The sequence below is a fragment of the Sus scrofa genome, chromosome 14 (assembly GCF_000003025.6).
Source record: "Sus scrofa isolate TJ Tabasco breed Duroc chromosome 14, Sscrofa11.1, whole genome shotgun sequence".
Lineage (NCBI taxonomy): Eukaryota > Metazoa > Chordata > Mammalia > Artiodactyla > Suidae > Sus > Sus scrofa.
In genome coordinates, this window is record NC_010456.5 from 9,404,069 (window position 1) to 9,424,434 (window position 20,366).

The 20,366-nt window shown below is 43.6% G+C and overlaps 1 protein-coding gene across 1 annotated transcript in view; it reads left to right on the plus strand.

Moving 5' to 3' along the window:
• The window catches only part of DOCK5 (dedicator of cytokinesis 5), a 241,436-nt gene that overhangs the window by 206,789 nt on the left and 14,281 nt on the right, over positions 1-20,366 (plus strand). The window contains 6 exon segments of the mRNA XM_021073736.1: positions 964-1,048; positions 1,490-1,576; positions 5,315-5,491; positions 10,370-10,453; positions 11,138-11,275; positions 14,501-14,667. Coding sequence (XP_020929395.1) covers positions 964-1,048; positions 1,490-1,576; positions 5,315-5,491; positions 10,370-10,453; positions 11,138-11,275; positions 14,501-14,667 — 738 coding nt within the window.

The window sequence follows — 20,366 nt, forward strand, 5'->3', positions numbered from 1 at the left end:
CACCATGGGAACCTCAGGGTCTTTTTTTTTTTTTTTTTTTTTTTGTCTTTTTAGGGCTGCACCCACTGCATATGGAGGTCCCCAGGCTAGCGATCTAATTGGAGCTACAGCTGCCGGCCTACGCCATGGTCACAGCAACGTCAGATCTGAGCCACACCTGTGACCTACACCACAGCTCACAGCAACGCTGGATCCTTAACCCACTGAGCAAGGCCAGGGATCGAACACACAACCTCATGGTTCCTAGTTGGATTCGTTTCTGCTGCACCGTGACGGGAACTCGTGGGGTCTCTTTCTTAATAAGGGCACGAACCGCATTCATGAGAGCTTCACCGTCATGAACTAATCACTTCCCAAAGGATCCACCTCCTAACACTGTCACCTTGGGTCCTAGGATTTCAACATATGAACTTGGGGTGGGGGGTGATGTAAACATTTAGACCATCGCAGCGATCCATTCCTATTCAGTATAAGATAAGAGCTTGGTCATTCAAAGGGATTTGGGGTTGGTTGGTTGGTTGGTTTTAAGCAGAGAGAAGGAAATGGGGAAATTTCACTCTTAGCTCCTCTGGTTCTTATTTCTGCTCTGAAGTATCTTGTCCATAGCAACTGACTCTCACCTTGCCTGGTGATTTGCCTGTAATTGAAGACCTTATCACTTACGAGAAGCTGAAATGCTAGATGGATTGATAGAATCATTAGAAGACTATACAAAGGAATTACACACATGGACGTGAATCCATATGCCTTTTAAATCTCTATCCTATGAGACAGATGCATCAATAATAAAATTAAGGTGTGTAGGAAGTCAAACTGTGTCCCGCCTCCAGGGTGCATTGTGGAGATTAGGTCAGGGTGAAGATAGTTTGGTGGATAAGAGTCTGCATAAGACGTGCCCCAGGTTTTTTTGGAAGGCTTGTTGTAAGAAAGAAGCTACAGTGTTGTGGCTGTGTCTTCCCCCAGCTACTACAGAGCCAATGAAGTACAGCAGTTCCAGTATTCTCGGCCATTCCGGAAAGGAGAGAAGGATCCCGACAATGAGTTTGCTGTGAGTCCAACCCTCTGGCCCTAAACCAAGATGAAATGGACATCCAAAGTGGGTGGCCTTCCACCCAGCCAGCACCTATGGCAGAAACAGTGGCAGCGCTGGGGATAGAGGGTCCCGTGCTTGTTACCAGGACTGCAGGCTGTCACCCCAGTGGAAGACTCTAGATTAGGGATCCAGGAACTGGGCTGTACTCCTGGGCCTGCTGCCACCATGACCTTGAGCAAATCACACCTCTCTGGACCTCATTTCCCATGTAGAGGCTGAAAGGGTCCCCATAGGTAATTCCTTGCCGCTTTAAATATTTAGATCCATAAAATTTGGGAGAAAGCATGGCCCCTTCGCTAAGGAGGCATTTGAAAATGGAATCCCAGCTAACCCAGGGAGTTGGGCTCCTTTGCCTGAGAACTGACCAGCATTTCCTACTTTCTTTCTCTTCGCCAGACTATGTGGATTGAAAGGACCACGTATACAACTGCCTATAGCTTCCCTGGGATTCTCAAGTGGTTTGAAGTCAAACAGATTTCAACAGTAAGTCATTTGAAATTGGGACTCAGAAAAATCTTTCTGTCTCCAAGGATAATGAGAGCCTTTGTTAAATGCCCCCTCTGGGTCTCCCCAGCTTAGTGGACCAGCCTCCTCTGGCCACTCCATTTTCTAAAGGAGAAATGAAAGGCCTGCTTGTGGAATAGAACTCCTTTGTAAAACTGATGTTACACCACCACCCCTAAAGGTTACTCACAGTGAAAGGCTCTTTTATGACCAGACGAGTGTTGTCTCCGTAAGGACCATGCCAGCACCCAAAAACATTTTTGGAATTCCTCCTTTGAGTTTCCTATCATCGCATTCTTCTCTCCCAGAACATTGCCTCTTCTTTTATTTCCAGCTAACCGTATCTCCATTTTCATCACTCCCCAAAACTGTTCATTTTACCTTTTTTTAAAAAATTTTCTTTTTATGGCCGCACCCGCAGCACATGGAGGTTCCCAGGCTAGGGGTCAAATCAGAGCTGCAGCTGCTCACCTACACCACAGCCACAGCCACACCAGATCCAAGCTGCATCTGTGGCCTACATGGCAGCTTTGGGCAACTCACTGATTGAGGCCAGGGATCGAACCTGCATCCTCATGGAAATTATATTAGGTTCTTAACCCACTGAGCCACAGCAGGAACTCGTGTTTTACCTTTTTAATGTTTATTACATCTGGGTTTTTTCCCAGCCCTAGCCCCTCCTTCATCTCTGGTTGTTGCCATTGAAAAAGTCTCCTTATTGTTCTCCCTGTCTTGGCTTCTCAAGGCCATTTTCCTTACTGCCTCAGACTATGAATTCCATGCTGAAAACCTGGCTGTATCATTCTCAGGCTTAAAACCTTGCTGTGACTCCCCAGTGCCTAGACTAGAAAGCCCATGCTCTGTAACATATGCACACAGGGTCTTTGTGACTAAGCTTTTCCACCTCATCTGTGGAATCTATGGGAACTAAATTGCTCATTTCGTGGAATTTCAACCCTCCAAGATGCTATATTGTTTTCTGCTCAAAATGCCCTTTTGCCCTTCTCAACCTACTAACTCCTGTTGAGATTCACTTTAGGTACCGGCTTCTCTAAAAAGCCATCTCTGAAGCTCCCAAGCTAGGTTAGATGTTCTTTCTCTGTGCCCTGTCACAACGTGGACTTATTTCTAAAGTTACCTTCTGGAGTTCCCGTCATGGCTCAGTGGTTAACGAATCCGACTAGGAACCATGAGGTTGCGGGTTCGGTCCCTGCCCTTGCTCAGTGGGTTAACGATCCGGCGTTGCCGTGAGCTGTGGTGTAGGTGGCAGACACGGCTCGGATCCTGCATTGCTGTGGCTCTGGCGTATGCCATTGGCTACAGCTCCAATTTGACCCCTAGCCTGGGAACCTCCATATGCTGTGGGAGTGGCCCTAGAAAAGACAATAAATAAATAAATAAATAAATAAATAAATAAATAAATAAAGTTACTTTCTATGCTTACATGTCTTAAGACTTCCTCACTCCCACTCTGACCTCATTGAACCATAAGCTTCTCCCAGCCATGAATTACTTTTTTTTACATATTCTTTTAATTCAAACATAGTTGATTTACAGTGTTGTGCCAATTTCTGCTGTACAGCAAATTGATGCAGCCATATATATACATACACATACATTCCCTTTCTTGTGTTATCTTCCATCAGGGTCTATCCCAAGAGACTGGATATAGTTCCCTGTGCTCTGCAGTAGGACCTCATTGCTTATCCATTCTAAATGTGATAATTTGTATCTACTAACCCCAAACTCCCAGTCCATCCCACTCCTGCCCACTCCCCCTTGGCAACCACAAGTCTGTTCTCTGTGTTTATGAGTCTGCTTCTGTTCTGCGATACGTTCATTTGCGCCACATTTTAGATTCCACACAGAAGTGATAGCATATGGCATTTGTCTTTCTTTTTTTGACTTCACTTAGTATGATCATCTCTAGTTGCATCCATGTTGTTGCAAATGGTTTTATTTCTTTTTATGGCTGAGTAGTATTCCATTGTGTATGTGTGTGTAATATGTATACCGCATCTTCTTAAGCCATTTATGTGTCAGTGGACATTTAGGTTGTTTCCATGTCTTGGCTACGGTGAGTAGTGGTGCTGTGAACATAGGGGTGCAGGTATCTTTTTGAATTGTAGTTTTGTCCAGGTAAATGCCCAGGAATGGGTTTGTTGGATCATATGGCAGTTCTATATTCATTTTCATAAATTATGTGTTAATCACCCTTGTGACACAGTGGTGCACAGCATGATACACGCATAAAATAAGCATTTAAGAAGAATGACTTAAACAAATCTGAAGTTTGATGTGTTCTGTACCTCTAGTGCTAAATTTTTTTTTTCAAGTATGAATATGATTTTGGACAGAGGCTTTTGGAATCAAGTGTGTAGGAGGTCATGCTGGCTGATAATGGGTAAAATGAAGGAGATGATTTTTCTCCATTCTGCTTTGGAAGACATTTCCACAGGAGGAGCTCTCTATGAATCCATATTGCATCTTATTTCATTCTCATCCAAAATTCAGCTTGAATGATCTAATAAATCCTTCCTTCCTTCCTTTCTTGCTTGCTTTCTTGCATTTTAGGGCCACACCATGTGGCATATGGAGGTTCCTGGGCTAAGGCTGTAATTAGAGCTATAGCCACTGGCTTATACCACAGGTAACAGCAACGCCGGATCCTTAACTCACTGAGCAGGGCCAGGAATCAAACCTTCATCCTCATGGGAACTAGTCAGATTCGTTTCCACTGAGCCACAACAGAACTCCCATGCTTTATTTCTGATTTCTGTAAACCATGGAACACATACTAAGGTCATTTTATGTATGGTTTGAATGTATGGCTTCCAAAATCACTTACCTTTTTGCATGGAAGGAGCATTAAACCTCTTACCAGTGGACATTTTTAGTTGTGCAAAAGTTTCTTGGATTAGACATATTGCTTCTCTGTTGTCACTGATCTTCTCAAAACACTTCTGAGGAAGATTTGCCTAAGAAGCAATAATTATTACAGCTCCAGTTTTGTCTTCTCAAAATTTCTATAGATGCTCTGTCCCAAGAAATAATCATTATCATAGCTCCAATTTTTTTTCCCCCTTTGGCTGTGCCTGTGGCATGTGGAAGTTCCCAGGCCTGGGATCAAACCCAAGCCACAGCAGTAACAACGCCAGATCCTTAACCACTAGGCCACCAGGGCACTCCTCATAGCTCCAATTTATTTTTATTTTTATTTTTATTTTTATTTTGTCTTTTGTCTTTTTGGGGCCACACCTGCGGCATGTGGAGGCTCCCAGGCTAGGGGTCCAATCGGAGCTGTAACTGCTGGCCTACACCACAGTCGCAGCAACGCCAGATCTGAGCCGCGACTGTGACCTAACACCACAGCTCATGGCAACACCAGATCCTTAACCCACTGAGCAAGGCCAGGGATCGAACCCACAACCTCATGGTTCCTAGTCGGATTCGTTTCCACTGTGCCACAGTAGGAACTCCATAGCTCCAATTTTTAAATCATCCTTATACAGTCTCTAAGATTTCAAATAGCTAATTTTGCAGCTTACCAACATCATTTCAAGTAAGTGTGCTATCCTTATTAATAAACATAACCTTGACAGACATTCTTCTGTGGCTTGGTGGGAATTGTATGCCTTTAGAGGGGAACACTGGGCTTTTTCTAGTCTTAGCCGTGGAGCTCACAGTGTCCCTCCTCTGCCATGCTCTCTGTCACAGGAGGAAATCAGTCCTCTGGAGAATGCCATTGAAACCATGGAGCTCACCAATGAGAAGATCAGCAACTGTGTCCAGCAGCACGCCTGGGACCGCTCCCTCTCCGTGCACCCCCTCTCCATGCTGCTCAGTGGCATCGTGGACCCAGCTGTCATGGGGGGCTACTCCAACTATGAGAAGGTGGGCTGCGTCATGGGAACCCCACGGCGCCACCAGGTTGTATGTGTCTCTCCTGCCTCCTCCAATGGCATTGTGCAGCTAGCAGATTTGCTTCTTGATGTTCCCCTCTTGATGAGTGGGCAAATGAAATTCATGAAAAGCTTGTTCTCAACCTCACACTTCCTTGGAGACCTGAAGCCACCCAGCCAGGGCTAGGCCACTGTCTGGTAGAGTCACTGGAAGGTCAACCTGATACACCTCTGGTGATTCACCAGCTGTGAATTCCCTCTCCTTCCCCGTCGTCCTCTCTCCCCTGGGAGGTAGATGGCATAGGTCTGGACCCCAGACTTGATGTTGCTCTATTTGGAACTAGATTCAAGGAACCCCAGCCTGACTTGGGGGACCACTGGTTGTAGGGACTACACGCTGGCCCCGGCCCTACAATTAAATTAGTTCAACTCAGTGTCCTCTCTGTTACTTTGGAAAAACATGAAAGGAGTGCTCACTGCATGGGGATCCATTGCTTAGGGTTGGGGTGTAGCACCATTTAACATAGAGGTAATGCTTTCAATGGGTACAGTTCAGTTAAGTGTAATTAATAGAGGCAGGATTTTTCATTGTTAGGTATGTTTTCTTTGGCTACATCATTTTGGAGTCCTCTTCTTGAATATAATAAACAAGTACAGCCCTGTTGAGTAGCATGCAGAGTGAGTGGGAGGCAAAGGAACTGGATGGGAAGGGCGAGCAGAACTTAGATGGGCTGACTCTTATTTCCATTTGTACATGATGTCCCAGGAAGGCCAAGGGCTTCAGAATCAGTCGCTCCCATGACCCAGTTCGGGCTTCCCAATGGCTACTGTGTGCTCTTGGGCAAGATGCTTAACCTCTCTGGGCCCTAGTTCATATTTGAAAAAAGTAAGGAAAATACATAACTCAGTGGAGTGATGTGGAGCTTACGAGAGACGCCCTGTCTCTGAGGAACATCCTACACCGCCTGTCATATATAGCTGAGCCTTTATCAATGTTGGTTGATTTCCTGCCTCCTTCTACCTACTTGGAACAGAATGTGTGATTGGTTTTCTGCATGGGTGGGCTCCCCCAGGCTCTGTGACTGCTGTTCCAATCATCTCCTTTCTTCTCTGTTCTCTTCAATCTCTCTGCCTTCCTTTGTCTTAATATTCTCAGCAGCTGGGAAAGACTCAACACCAGAGAGAAGTTCCATTTTGCCCCTGTTAGGTTTCAGTAATCATTTCCAATGCTGCAGTGGAATTTAATGTAAAACCAGGACCCAAAGTGCAATACTTTTTTTTTAATACTATAATGATTTCAGTGTGTGTTTTTTCCTATAAACTCTCTGGTGTTAACTTTGATGTGTCTTTCCAAGTATTCATTTTTTTCAGGATGCCCCTAAACTCTGATTCATATATGCAATGTCTGTGATGCTTATAGGTTTATATGAAATTTTTTCTAATGTGACCATCTTCTAATTAAAAATGGAGGGGGGAAATAAGGATGAAATTCCCTGGTGGCTCAGCAGGTTAAGGATCCAGAATTGTCACTGCTGTGGCTCAGGTTCGGTGCTGTGGCGCAGGTTGGATCCCTGACCCTGGAATTTCCACATGCTGTAGGTGTGGCCAAAATTAATTGCTGAATTAATTAAATGAAATTTTAAAAAAGGAAAGGAAGGACATATAAACAAATAAATTTCAGGAACTTTAAAAAAAATACTAGTTTATACTTTTAATATGTATGATTTTGTACATTTCTGAACATAAGAAAAAGGTAAACTCATGGATCACCTTGAACTATTGTGATCAGTTGGGGGACCCATCATTACCTACCTGATACAAGTGGCCAGTTTTAAGGCAGCTCTTTAATCATTGCCTGAGTGATGGGAACAGAGGAGCTGTTTGCTGCAGTTTTTCAGGGCTTTCTATTGAGGCAGAACTCTGCTAGAAAAATGAACTTCTGCCCTGATGTTCCCTGACTCATCTGATGCTTTGGGAATGTCAGTGCATTTTGTCATAGGTCAAAAAAAAATTTGTTTTAACCTTCAAAAGTTTAAACTGGACTTCCTGTTGTGGCTCAGTGGTTGACGAACCCGACTAGTATTCATGGGGATGCAGGTTCGATCCCTGGCCTCACTTAGTAGGTTAAGGATCCAGCTTTGCCGTGAGCTGTGGTGTTGCAGACATGGCTCAGATCCTGAGTTGCTGTGGCTCTGGCGTAGGCCAGCTCCATTAGACCCCTAGCCTGGGAACTTACATATGACGCAAATGTGGCCCTAAAAAAGCAAAAAAAAAAAAAAAAATTTAAACTGATCGTATTCTGAGAGGTAAAGGTGGCTGAAGATTTAAGCGGACACTATTTTTTCATTTATATTGACATTCCCTGTAATATAAATCTGCTCGAATGAGCTGCTCTGCAAATGTGCTATCCCGCTTCCTTGTTGTGATGCTTGTATTCCGAATATTTGTCTTCTCTGTTGTATTCGTTTTCTAGAGCTGCTGGAACAGAGCACCACAAACAGGTGTCTTAAAACAATAGGGATCTATTGGAGTTCCCATTGTGGCTCAGCAGTAATGAACCCAGCTAATATCCATGAGGATGTGGGTTCAATCCCTGGCCTTGCTCAGTGAGTTAAGGATCCGGTGTTGCCGTGAGCTGTGCTGTAGGTCACAGATGTGACTCAGATCTGGCATCGCTGTGGCTGTGGCACAGGCCAGCAGCTACAGGTCTGATTCCACTCCTAGCCTGGGAACCTCCATATGCTGCAGGTGTGGCCCTGAAAAGAAAAAACAAAAAATAGAAATTTGCTGTCTCATGGTTCCAGAGTCCAGGAGTCTGAAACCAAGGTGTCAGGAGTGTTGCTTCCCTCTGGGGCACGTGAAGAAGAGACAGTTCTCTGCCTTTCTCCTGGCTTCTGTGTGTCGCTGGCAATTCTTTGACATTCCCCACTTTGTAGGTGGCTGTCTTCTCTTTGGCTCTTCACATGACATGCACTCTGTGCCCATATGCTCTGTGCCTCATTGCCCCGTTTTGTAAGGACACAGTAGACTGGATTACAAGTCCATCCTACTCCTCTTTTTTTGCCTTTTCTAGGGTCTCTCCAATGGCATATGGAGGTTCCCAGGCTAGGGGTCTAATCGGAGCTGTAGCCACTGGCCTACGCCACAGCCACAGCAACGCAGGATCCAAGCCGCGTCTGCGACCTACACCACAGCTCACGGCAATGCTGGATCCTTAACCCACTGAGTGAGGCCAGGGATCAAACCCGAAACCTCATGGTTCCTAGTCGGATTCGTTAACCACGGCGCCACAACGGGAACTCCCCCTACTCCTCTTAACCAATTACATATGCAACATGTGTGTCCACCTAAGGTCACAGTCCGAGGTGCCAGGGCTCAACCTGTGAATTGAGGATAACACAGTTTACCCCTAACATCTTCCCAGAAAGTAAAGTGTTTGCATATATTCTCTTTTCCCCCAAAAATGGGCTGATCACTTTTCTCACTGTATCCTATAGTTTCAGGAACTCTTGGGTTTCCTATAATGGGGTGGCTTTCCTAGTAGTAAAGCAGAAGAGTGAGGGGAGATTTTGGAGGCTGGTCTTTGAAGGCACTCTCAGAAATGATGGTGAAGGGACAGGGAGAAAATAGGTAACTCCCAGTTTGAACTTTGAAGGAGTCCACATGTTCACTACAGACCTCAGTGTTTCTGTCCCAATGAGTTCTGTCTTTAAAATACTCTCTTATGTAATATATTTACAGTTTGAGTTTGTGGTTTTTTATTTCCCTATTATAAGGCCTTTCTGTGAATGTTTATTGATGTTATAGGTGACGGTGACATAGTCTTCATGTAAGATAATAAATGCACCTACACTTAATATTTTTTTGTCTTTTTTTAGGGCCGAACTCGCGGCATATGGAGGTTCCCAGGCTAGGGGTCTAGTAGGAGCTCCAGCTGCCAGCCTATGCCATAGCCACAGCAATGCCAGATCCAAGCCATGTCTGCAACCTACACCATAGCTCATGGCAATGCCAGATCCTTAACCCACTGAGTGAGGCCGGGGATCAAACCTGCAACCTCATGGTTCTTAGTCGGGTTGTTTCTGCTGTGCCATGATGGGAACAGTATTTAATATTTTTTAAACACTTTCACATTTATATTATTTGTCATGTTGTCCTCAAAATAGCATTTGGATAGGCAATGAGTAAGAAAGTGCCAGTATGAATCTTTAGAAATTGTGATACCACCTATAACATGTGGCAGAGCAGAAAAAACTCAGCCATACCTCTGGCCTATTAATTTTTGGCTCTTTCTTTATAAGATCTAGGCATATAATCTAATGAGTAACCTTCAGATATTATCATTTGGTCTTTTCTTAATTCTTTGGGGAAGTTATTTCATTTCATTTCATTTTGTGTTTTTATTTTGGCTGAACCTGCAGCATACAGAATTCCCAGGCCAGGGATCAAACTCGAGCCATGGCAGTGACCTGAGCCACAGCAGTGACAATGCCACATCCTTAACTGCTAGGCCACCAGGGAACTCCTGGGGAAGTTATTTCAGTGAATGATATTCTGCTGTGCTGATGATGATTATCTGATCTGTGTGTGTGTGTCTGTCTGTCTGTCTGTCTGTCCAGTGATTGTTAAGAATGTCCTCTTACTGGGAATTGCAAGATACCAGGAAGACTACACGATAGCCCATACCTTTTTGAACTGTCCACTCTGGTGGTTTTAGGGCCACCCCAGGAAAAGATGTTTCCTTAATCCTTCCTGCTTCATCAGACAGAAGACATTTTTCACCCTTCCAGGCATCCCTCCCTTTCCTTTTAGGATCAAATATACAAGTAGTATTGGGTTCTAATCAATACTTGCAATGCTCTGCTTTCAGGCTTTTTTTACGGAAAAGTACTTGCAGGAGCATCCTGAAGACCAGGAGAAGATTGAGCTGCTAAAGCGACTGATAGCTTTACAGGTGGGTTCAGGAAGTTGTGTAGTTGGACAGCTTCCCACACCCCATGGGTGGCCACAACACATGATACCACATAATCTCTAGGGCCTCCATCTACCTGCCCACTTTCAGGGTGGTTTTTTTTTTTTTTTTTCCCCAACCCTTGCAATCACAACCTATCTTTTTTTTCTATCTATTTATTAAATAAATAAATCTATTTATCTATTAAACATAGGAAGAACACTTCATTAGACTGCATGGTGTTGAGAAGGTCTTAGAGGGGAAATTAAACTCTGCACATTGCTTTTCTGGCTTATGTTTCCAGCTGTTGGCCTCACTTTCTCTCTCCCTCTCTCACTGTTTCTGTGAAGAGTGGGAGCAATCACAGCCCTGCAGTTCAGTCCAAGACTGAAACCTGTCCTTTTTCCTGCATTGAAAGGCTCCCCTCCAGGGCTCACATGGATGTGCCTTGCCCGTCACCCCTTCCCCTGGTCGGTTACTTGTATCCCCCCTGAGCGGATTCCTCCATCTTTGACCCAAGGGCATCCAGTTCCCAAGCCCCACCCTGGGAAGCAGCATTTTCATTTGCTCCGTGCTGTGTGACCCGTTTATCTGTCCATCTCCACCCTCCATCCTTCCCCAGCCTCTGAGTCTGAATTGCCTTCTTCCTAAACCATATCCCATCCCTCTCATGCCCTTTGTATCCAGATGCCTCTGCTGACAGAGGGCATCCGCATCCACGGGGAGAAGCTGACGGAGCAGCTGAAGCCATTGCACGACCGGCTGTCCTCCTGCTTCCGGGAACTCAAGGAGAAAGTGGAAAAGCTCTATGGGGTTATAACGCTGGTAGGCTTTGGCTAAATGGCCTCTGAGCTTGTTCTGGTCTCTTTTGCCATGTATGATGTTGATCCATTTTTGGATGCTACCTGTGTCCAAGTAGCCTAGGAATGTGGAAGTTGGGGGAATGGACGGGAGAAGGCATAGTCTGCCTTTTTTTTTTTTTTGTCTTTTTTTTGCCTTTTCTTGGGCCGCTCCTGCGGCATATGGAGGTTCCCAGGCTAGGGGTCGAATCGCAGCTATAGCCACCGGCCTACGCCAGAGCCACAGCAGCGCAGGATCCGAGCCGCATCTGCAACCTACACCACAGCTCACGGCAACGCCGGATCATTAACCCACGGAGCAAGGGCAGGGATCGAACCTGCAACCTCATGGTTCCCAGTCAGATTCGTTAACCACTGCGCCACCACAGGAACTCCATAGTCTGCTTTTGATGACCTTCCACTGTTGTCATGTCAGATAGCAGTTCTCAAACTTGTTTTTTTGCGTTGTTTTGTTTTGTTTTGTTTTGTTTTTTTGGTCTTTTTGTCCTTAAGGGCCGTACCCGCAGCATATGGAGGTTCCCAGGCTAGGGGTCAAATCGGAGCTGTGGCCGCTGGCCTACGACAGAGCCACAGCATTGCAGGATCCGAGCCGTGTCTGCGACCTACACTGCAGCTCATGGCAATGTGGGATCCTTAACCCACTGAGTGAGGCCGGGGATTGAACCCGCAACTTCATGGTTCCTAGTCGGATTCATTTCTCCTGCACCACAACGGGAATTCCAGTTCTCAGATGGGAATGACCGTCAGAACTACCTGGAAAGCTTATGAAAACACAGATTGCTGGGCCCCATCTGCGGGGTTTCTGATTCCGCTGGTCTGGGATAGGGCTTAACAATTTGCTTTTCTAGCATGTCCCCAAGTGGTGCTGGTCTGGGGACCACACTCAGAAAACCACACGGCCAGAAGTTGGGGTTTTCCTAATCCCAGGCACTGCTTATTCCTGTCCCGTCTAGCCCAACGCTTAGAGTGTTTATTTTTGGTGAAACGTTCATATCCTTCACACTTTTGAAGGGGAGAAAGAATTGTGAACTACATTTTACAATGCAGATAGCAGATTGTGTGATTTTTTTTTTTTTTTTTTGGATAGTTGCAACATATTTCTCAATTACAATTTCCTTTTTTCCTTCTGAGAAGTTGGGTGGTGGGGTACATGGGTTAACCTTTTCTCTCCCACAGTTGATGGTTTGCTTGATTCCAGCTTCATTTAGCTGCTCTTTTTAAATTTTTTTTTGGGGGGGGGCTGCAGCATGCAGCAGCTTAAAGTGGGATCTTAATTCCCAAACCAGGGATTGAACCCAGGCCGCAGCAGTGAAAGTGCCAAATCCTAACCACTAGACCACCGGGGAACTCCCTACTTGCTCTTTTTAACATGAGTTTATCCTGCGCACTTCAAATGTCTTATTCTTGAACCCCAGGTTTTCAGAAATTCTCTTTCCTCAAGTCAGAGCTCTGAATTTCTTTTCAAGGATTCCGGTCCCTATTCCCTTACCTCCTTCTCCATTACATTTTTCTCCAGAGTATGTTTTTGCTCATTTCTTTTAGTCATCCCAGAATTTAGTCACACCTTGCTTTGAATTTGCCTACTAACCTACTGCCAGTTTAAAAGTTTTCTTTTAGGAAAATTTTCTTTTACACAAGTTCAATGGCAGACTGTGGCTTTCACCTAATGAGTTTAGTTTTTATTAGATGCAGGGCAGTATTAACATTTGAGTTTGATAGGGTGGCCTCTGGGGATAATTGGTGCTACAGGAGGCATTTCTTAGGAGAGTAGATCAGTGCTCCTTTACTTTCTAAGATTCACCAGAGTAAGCAACAGATTTAAAGTTTCATTCTAAAACTTTTCTTTTAGGGAATTCCTGTTGTGGCTCAGTGGGTTAAGAACCTGACATAGTGTCTATGAGGATGTGGGTTCAATCCCTGGCCTCCGCTCAGTGGGTTATGGATCTTCCGTTGCCACAAGCTGCAGCATAGTTTGCAGATTGGCTTGGATCTGACGTTGCCGTGGTTGTGGTGTAGGCCAGCAGCTGCAGCTCCAATTTGACCACTAGCCCGGAAACTTCCGTATGCCGCAGGGGTGGCTGTGAAAAGGGAAAAAAAAATGTTTTTGAGATAAAACTTTTCTCTTAGGCCCATATTCCAGTTTTTATTTTTAAAGGGCTGATGGAAGCTAAGTTGGAGAAGCAGACAGAAGATTTTTGCTATTTTATTAATGGGTAAAGAACATCTTGGTTTTCCTCTCTCATGTGTCTGGCAGAAAATAAGGGCGAATTTTTCTCTAGTCTTAGAAACAAGGTAGGTTTAACCTAAGTTGTATCTATTAAGAATATAAGGGAGTGGGGGAGGGGTGAATGGAGAGGAGGGATGGATTGGGAGTTTGGGTTTAGCAGATGCAAATTATTATATATAGAATGATAAACAACAAGGTCCTGCTATATAGCACAGGAAATGATTTTTAACCTGTGATAACCATAATGGATGAGAATATGAAAAAGAATGTATATGTGTGTATCACTGAATCACTTTGATATAGAGCAGAAACACAACATTGTGAATCAACTATATTTCAGTGAAATAAATTAAAAAGTAAAGAGTTGGAGTTCCCGTCGTGGCGCAGTGGTTAACGAATCTGACTAGGAACCATGAGGTTGCAGGTTCGATCCCTGGCCTTGCTCAGTGGGTTAAGGATCCGGCGTTGCCGTGAGCTGTGGTGTAGGTTGCAGACGAGGCTCAGATCCCGCATTGCTGTGGCTCTGGCATAGGCCGGCAGCTACAGCTCCAATTGGACCCCTAGCCTGGGAACCTCCATATGCCACGGGAGCGGCCCTAGAAAAGGCAAAAAGACAAATAATAATAATAATAATTTAAAAAATAAAAATGTAAAGAGTTGTTTAAGATACCAAAAGTGAATTTGCAACCCAGACTTTAAAATGTCAGGATGCCGAGATACATAATTACAAAATATCTCACTGCATCATATGATAATAAAGAAAACCAAAAGTCACCAAAATCTTTCAAACAACAACAAAAGAACATAAGTATTTGCCGTGTTTAGCAACTGCTGCACCCACCCATCAGAGTGGGGTGCCAGCCAAAACAGATGCTTGCTTGTCACATACCAACGGGGGACTGCACCAGTTCATAGGGGCTGAATTCCAAGCCAGCTAACCAGGAGGGGTCCTGTCTCCTTTAGCCACCGAACTTGACCGAGAGGAAACAGAGCCGCGCAGGATCCATCGTGCTCCCTTACATCATGTCGTCTACACTGCGGAGACTGTCCATCACCTCCGTGGCTTCCTCTGTGATCTCCACCTCTTCTAATTCCTCGGATAATGCTCCTTCCAGACCCGGATCTGATGGGTAAGGGTCTGATCTTCAATTGCCAGGATAGATGGGGTAACTGGTAATGTTTGCCTTTGGTCACCAAAATGAGCCTTGGTCAAGGGAGATGCATCATCTCTTTACAAGGAAAATAATTCAGAGTACTTGGGTGATTAGCCTTTGAGTCTTTCTCATCATCTTCCTCATGAAAAATACCATTATTTGCATGATGGTAACATCAGTTAAAAAAAAAAAAAAAAAACCACCCATAATCCTATCACACCCTATCACCCCCCATTATATCCTATTTCATTTGTTTCATAATAATTTCTAGTTATTGCTTGCTTTTTTTTTTCATTATTTCAATTTTTAAAAATAATTTTTAAATTTATTTATTTTACAAACAGGCAGTATAATCACATATGAAATTTAAAAAGTACGAAAGGGAATACATGATGAAAAAAATCTCCCAGAGTTCCCGTTGTGGCGCAGCGGAAACAAATCCGACTAGGAACCATGAGGTTGCGGGTTTGATCCCTGGCCTCAGTCAGTGGGTTAAGGATCCGGTGTTGCCGTGAGCTGTGGTGTAGGTGGCAGACACGGCTCGGATCCCGCATTGCTGTGGCTGTGGTGTAGTCCGGCAGCTGGAGCTCCTATTAGACCCCTAGCCTGGGAACCTCCATATGCCGGGGGTGCGGCCCTAAAAAAGCAAAAAAAAAAAAGGGAAAATTGTCCCACCAGTCCTTGATTCCCAACTCGTCAGTACCGCTCTCCAGAGACAGGTGATGTTAGCATTCAGGTCCCTTTCCAACAGCTTTATCTAGACCGCAGTAGTTCCTAAGTATATATTCTTCTTCAAAAACTTTGACATATAAATGGCAGCATATAATACTCCCTTTACCTTGTGTTTTTCACTTACTAGATCTTGAAAATCATTCCATTTCAGAGCACAGATAACCTCTTTTCTTTGAGCTTCAGACATCTCATGTTATCTCTACAGCGCAGTGCACTCCATCACTGTCTGTTGGTGGACATTTAGTTGATTTAAGCCTTTACTATCACAGCAGTAATGGCAATGAGTAACCTTAAAAATATGTCATTTTGTAAATACTCAAGTATACCAGTATGAAAAAAATTCCGGAAGTGAAATTGCTCTGTCAAATAATATAACTGCAGTTTTCAAAATTATTCCTTTTTTTTTTTTTTTAAGGCCACACCCATGGCATATGGAAGTTCCCAGGCTAGGGGTCGAATTGGAGCTGTAGCCGCAGGCCTGTGCCCCAGCCACAGCCACATCAGATCCAAGCCTCGACTGCAACCTACAGCACAGCTCCCGACAACGACAGATTCTTAACCCACTGAGCAAGGCCAGGGATCAAACCCGAAACCTCATGGTTCCCGGTCAGATTCATTTCTGCTGCGCCACAGGAACTCCCTAAACTGACTTCCATGGAGATTATACTCCTTCGCAGTCCCACTGGCAATACACAAGGGTGCCTTATCACCCACACTTGTCACCAAATTGTACTATCAGGCCTTTTAATTTGTGCCAAGCTGATAGGGGGAAAGTATTTTCTTGGCATTGGATTTTTGTCCTGTCCTGTTTTGTTTTTACTGCATTTCTCTCATTTTGTGTGGAGTGAGTATCTTTCCATTTGTTTAGTAGCTGGTGTGTATTTTCTTTTCTGTGAACTGTGGTCAGATATTTTGTGTCCGTTTTCTATTGGATGTTGGCCCTTTGTCTGTGATATGAGTTGAAATATTGCCTCTAGTTTTTCCTTGCTTTTTTTTTTTTGACTTTGCTTCTAATTTTTTATTAAGCTATACTGATTTTTTTAATGCAGTCAAATAAGTTAGTATTTGATTTTATGGCTTCTGGGTTTTATATCATAATTCAAAACCTTCTTTACTCTAAGACTACAAAAAACTGATTTTAGGGTTTCACTGTTTACAATAAAACCTGTGGTTCTTTAGAATTTATTCTGATACAAAGTGTGATGTATACAGCCAACTTCCTCTTTCCCTATGGGGCTACCCAATTCTCCCTATTACATTTAGTGGGCAAACCATATTTTCTCTACTGATTTGAAATGTTGGTCTTATAAAAAAAAATCAAACTCTAATGTATTTAGTCCATTCATGGACTTTTCCCCAGTTTCTTAGATCTACCTATGTGGTTCATGCACATAGGGAGATTACTATAAATTTAATTACTGTAAATTTAAGGATTCTTAATTTCTAGTAATGCTTTTTCAGAATTTATCCGGGTTTTTTTTTTTTTTTTTTTGTCTTTTTTCTTTTTAGGGCCGTACCCACGGCATATGGAAGTTCCCAGGCTAGGGGTCAAATCTGAACTGCATCTGCAACCTGTACCTTAGCTCACAGCAACACTGGATCCTTAACCCACTGAGCAGGGCCAGGGATCCAACTTGTAACCTCATGGATGCTAGTCTGTTTCATTACTGCTGTGCCACTGTAGGAATTTCTATCCGGTTGATTTTATTCATTGCTCATTTTTGGATTAACTTGTTTGGAATCCTATTGTTTATCAGGATATGTTAAATTTATGGACTAAAATTTATGGGTTTTTGATGTTAAGCCCTTCTTGCCAGAAATATGGAGTGCCTTTCCATATGGTCAAAAGTAAAGTATTTTTAAGGAGTGAATTTATAATTGTGTTCAAGTGGAAAAGCATGTACTATTTTGTGACATACTGCTCCATTTAATATACATGATGAGTCTTTAGCATTATTGTGTATTTTATTGTTGTCACTTGACTCAGCACTTATTTGTTATTTTGTAATTCCATGTCATAATAATTATACCACAAAAATAACCTGTCCAAATGGCCTTCTACCTGGAAATCAAATGTTTATTATTTCCTAAATGATTTATCCATCTTTTTCCACTGACATATGTATTTTTACATTGTTGGCATTTAGAGCACAGATGTAGTTTGGTAACTTGCTTTCCTCTTTGTCATTTTATTATAAGCATTTTCCATTGTTGCCTTTTTTTTCTTTTTTTTTTCTTTTTTTTCTCTTTTTGCCTTTTCTAGAGCCACATTCATGGCATATGGAGGTTCCCAGGCTAGGGTCCAATCAGAGCTGTAGCCACCGGCCTACACCACAGCCACAGCAATGCAGGATCCGAGCCATGTCTGTGACCCACACCACAGCTCACAGCAATGCCGGATCCTTAACCCACTGAGCAAGGCCAGGGATCGAACCCACAACCTCATGGTTCCTAGTCGGATTCATTAACCACTGCACCACGATGGGAACTCTGCCATATAATTTTATTAATCATTTTTGTTGGCTCTATACCATTGCATCATATGAATGTGCCAAAACTAAATTTTCTCCCTATTATAGAATATTTAAGCTGTGTCATTTCTATACAGATAATCATAAAAATTCCTTATAAACCTAAGATGATAACATTTAGGTGGTATCAGTATAAAATACATTTACATTATTAAGAATTGTAGCAAACACATGTGTAGATATGTTGTAGTTACTTAGGATGTATTCTCAGATCACTTCTTGGCCTTTAGTTGAGATTAAGTGTAGGATGCATTTCCAGAGGCAGATATTACTCAGAGGGAGAGGTTCTTTTTGCACTTCTTGATATCATAGAAATATCAGTGTGTAATGCCCTCCTACACTGTATGAGTGACTATATAGTTTTTCATAATGTATTTATCCATATTAGGTATTTGTACTATTTTCAATCTTTTGAATTCCTAAACATTAAATAATACCTACTTTTTTTTTTTTTTTTTTTTTTTGGTCTTTTTAGGCCCTAGCCTGCAGCATATGTAGGTTCCCAGGTTAGCAGTCAAATTGGAGCTGGAGATACTGACCTATGCCACAGCCATAGCAATATGGGATCCAGACCTCGTCTGTGACCTACACCACAGGTCACAGCAATGCCATATCCTTAACCCACTGAGCGAGGCCAGGGATCGAACCTGTGTCCTCATGGATACCAGTCAGATTTGTTTCTGCAGAGCCACAATGGCAACTCCAAATAATACCTACTTTGGAGTTCCCATTGTGGCTCAGTGAGTTAAAAACCCAACTAGTATCCATGATGACATAGGTTCGATTCTTGGCCTCACTCAGAGGGTTAAGGATCCAGCATTGCCGAAAGCTGTGCCGTAAGTCTCAGATGCGGCTCGGATCCCATGTTGCTGTGGCTGTGGTGTAGGCTGGCAGCTGCAGCTCCAATTTGACCCCTAGCCTGGGAACCTCCACATGCTGCAAGTGCAGCCCTAAAAAGCAAAAAAAAAAAAAAAACTTCCCTGCTGATTACTGGGTGTGGCATCTGTAAATGGTCGCTCCTTTCTTGGTGGGATGTATCCATCTTTTCGGCACATTGGAGGCTGAGGCCCAGAAAGAATTCCTTTATGAAACACAGTGCAGTGTGTTAAGGGAAGCCAAAAGGGACTGCAGAGCAGGCCGCTCAGTACGTGCTCAGAACGCCTACCTAGTAGGGGCCCCATACCAAGATTAATCATGGGTGTTTCAGGAAAATCACTGAAGTAGTCAATATAAGAAAAAAAATACGGAGTTCCTGTCGTGGCGCAGTGGTTAACGAATCCGACTAGGAACCATGAGGTTGCGGGTTCGGTCCCTGCCCTTGCTCAGTGGGTTAACGATCCGGCGTTTCCGTGAGCTGTGGTGTAGGTTGCAGACGCGGCTCGGATCCCGCGTTGCTGTGGCTCTGGCGTAGGCCGGTGGCTACGGTTCCGATTCAACCCCCAGCCTGGGAACCTCCATATGCCGCGGGAGCGGCCCAAGAGATAGCAACAACAACAACAACAAAAAAAAAAGACAAAAAAAAAAAGAAAAAAATACAACACAAACATTGTGGGACTAAAATATCATCATTTTATGGCTTAGTTTGGTTCCTAATTAGGCCCTACTGAAACTCACATCTTTTCCTGTCAATCTGGTGACGCACAGTCACTTACCTTAGTTCTTAGCCTCTCAGGTAAAGTGATAATAGAACAAGTAGAATCTTGGGTTGTTGTTTTTTTCTCTCTAAACAATTACTTTTTTTTTTTTTTTTTGGTCTTTTTGCCTTTTTAGGGCCACATGCATGGCATATGGAGGTTCCCAGGCTAGGGGGCTAATGGGAGGTACAGCTGCCGGCCTACACTGCAGCCACAGCAACACAGGATCCGAGCTGCATCTGCGACCCACACCATAGCTCACAGCAATGCTGGATCCATAACCCACTGAGCGAGGCCAGAGATCGAACCCAAAACCTCATGGTTCCTAGTCAGGTTCATTTCCACTGTGCCACGAGGGGAACTCCAACAATTACTATTTTTTTTAATTTTTTATTTTTCATTCAAGTATAGTTGATATACAGTGTTGTACCAATTTCTGCTGTACAGAAAAGTGACCCAGTCATGCATAATGTATACGTTCCCTTTCTTATCTCCCATCATGTGTCTATCCCAAGAGATTGGATATATAGTTCCCTATGCTATATGGTAGGACCTTATTGTTTATCTATTCTAAATGTAATAGTTTGCATCTATTAACTCCAAACTTAGTCCATTCCACTCCCTCCCCCTCCCCCTCGGCAACCACAAGTCTGTTCTCTGTGTCTGTGAGTCTGTTTCTGTTTTGTAGATACTGTGCAATGTATTTGATTCCACATATAAGTGATATTACATGGTATTTGTCTTTCTCTTTCTGACTTATTTCACTCAGTATGAGAAT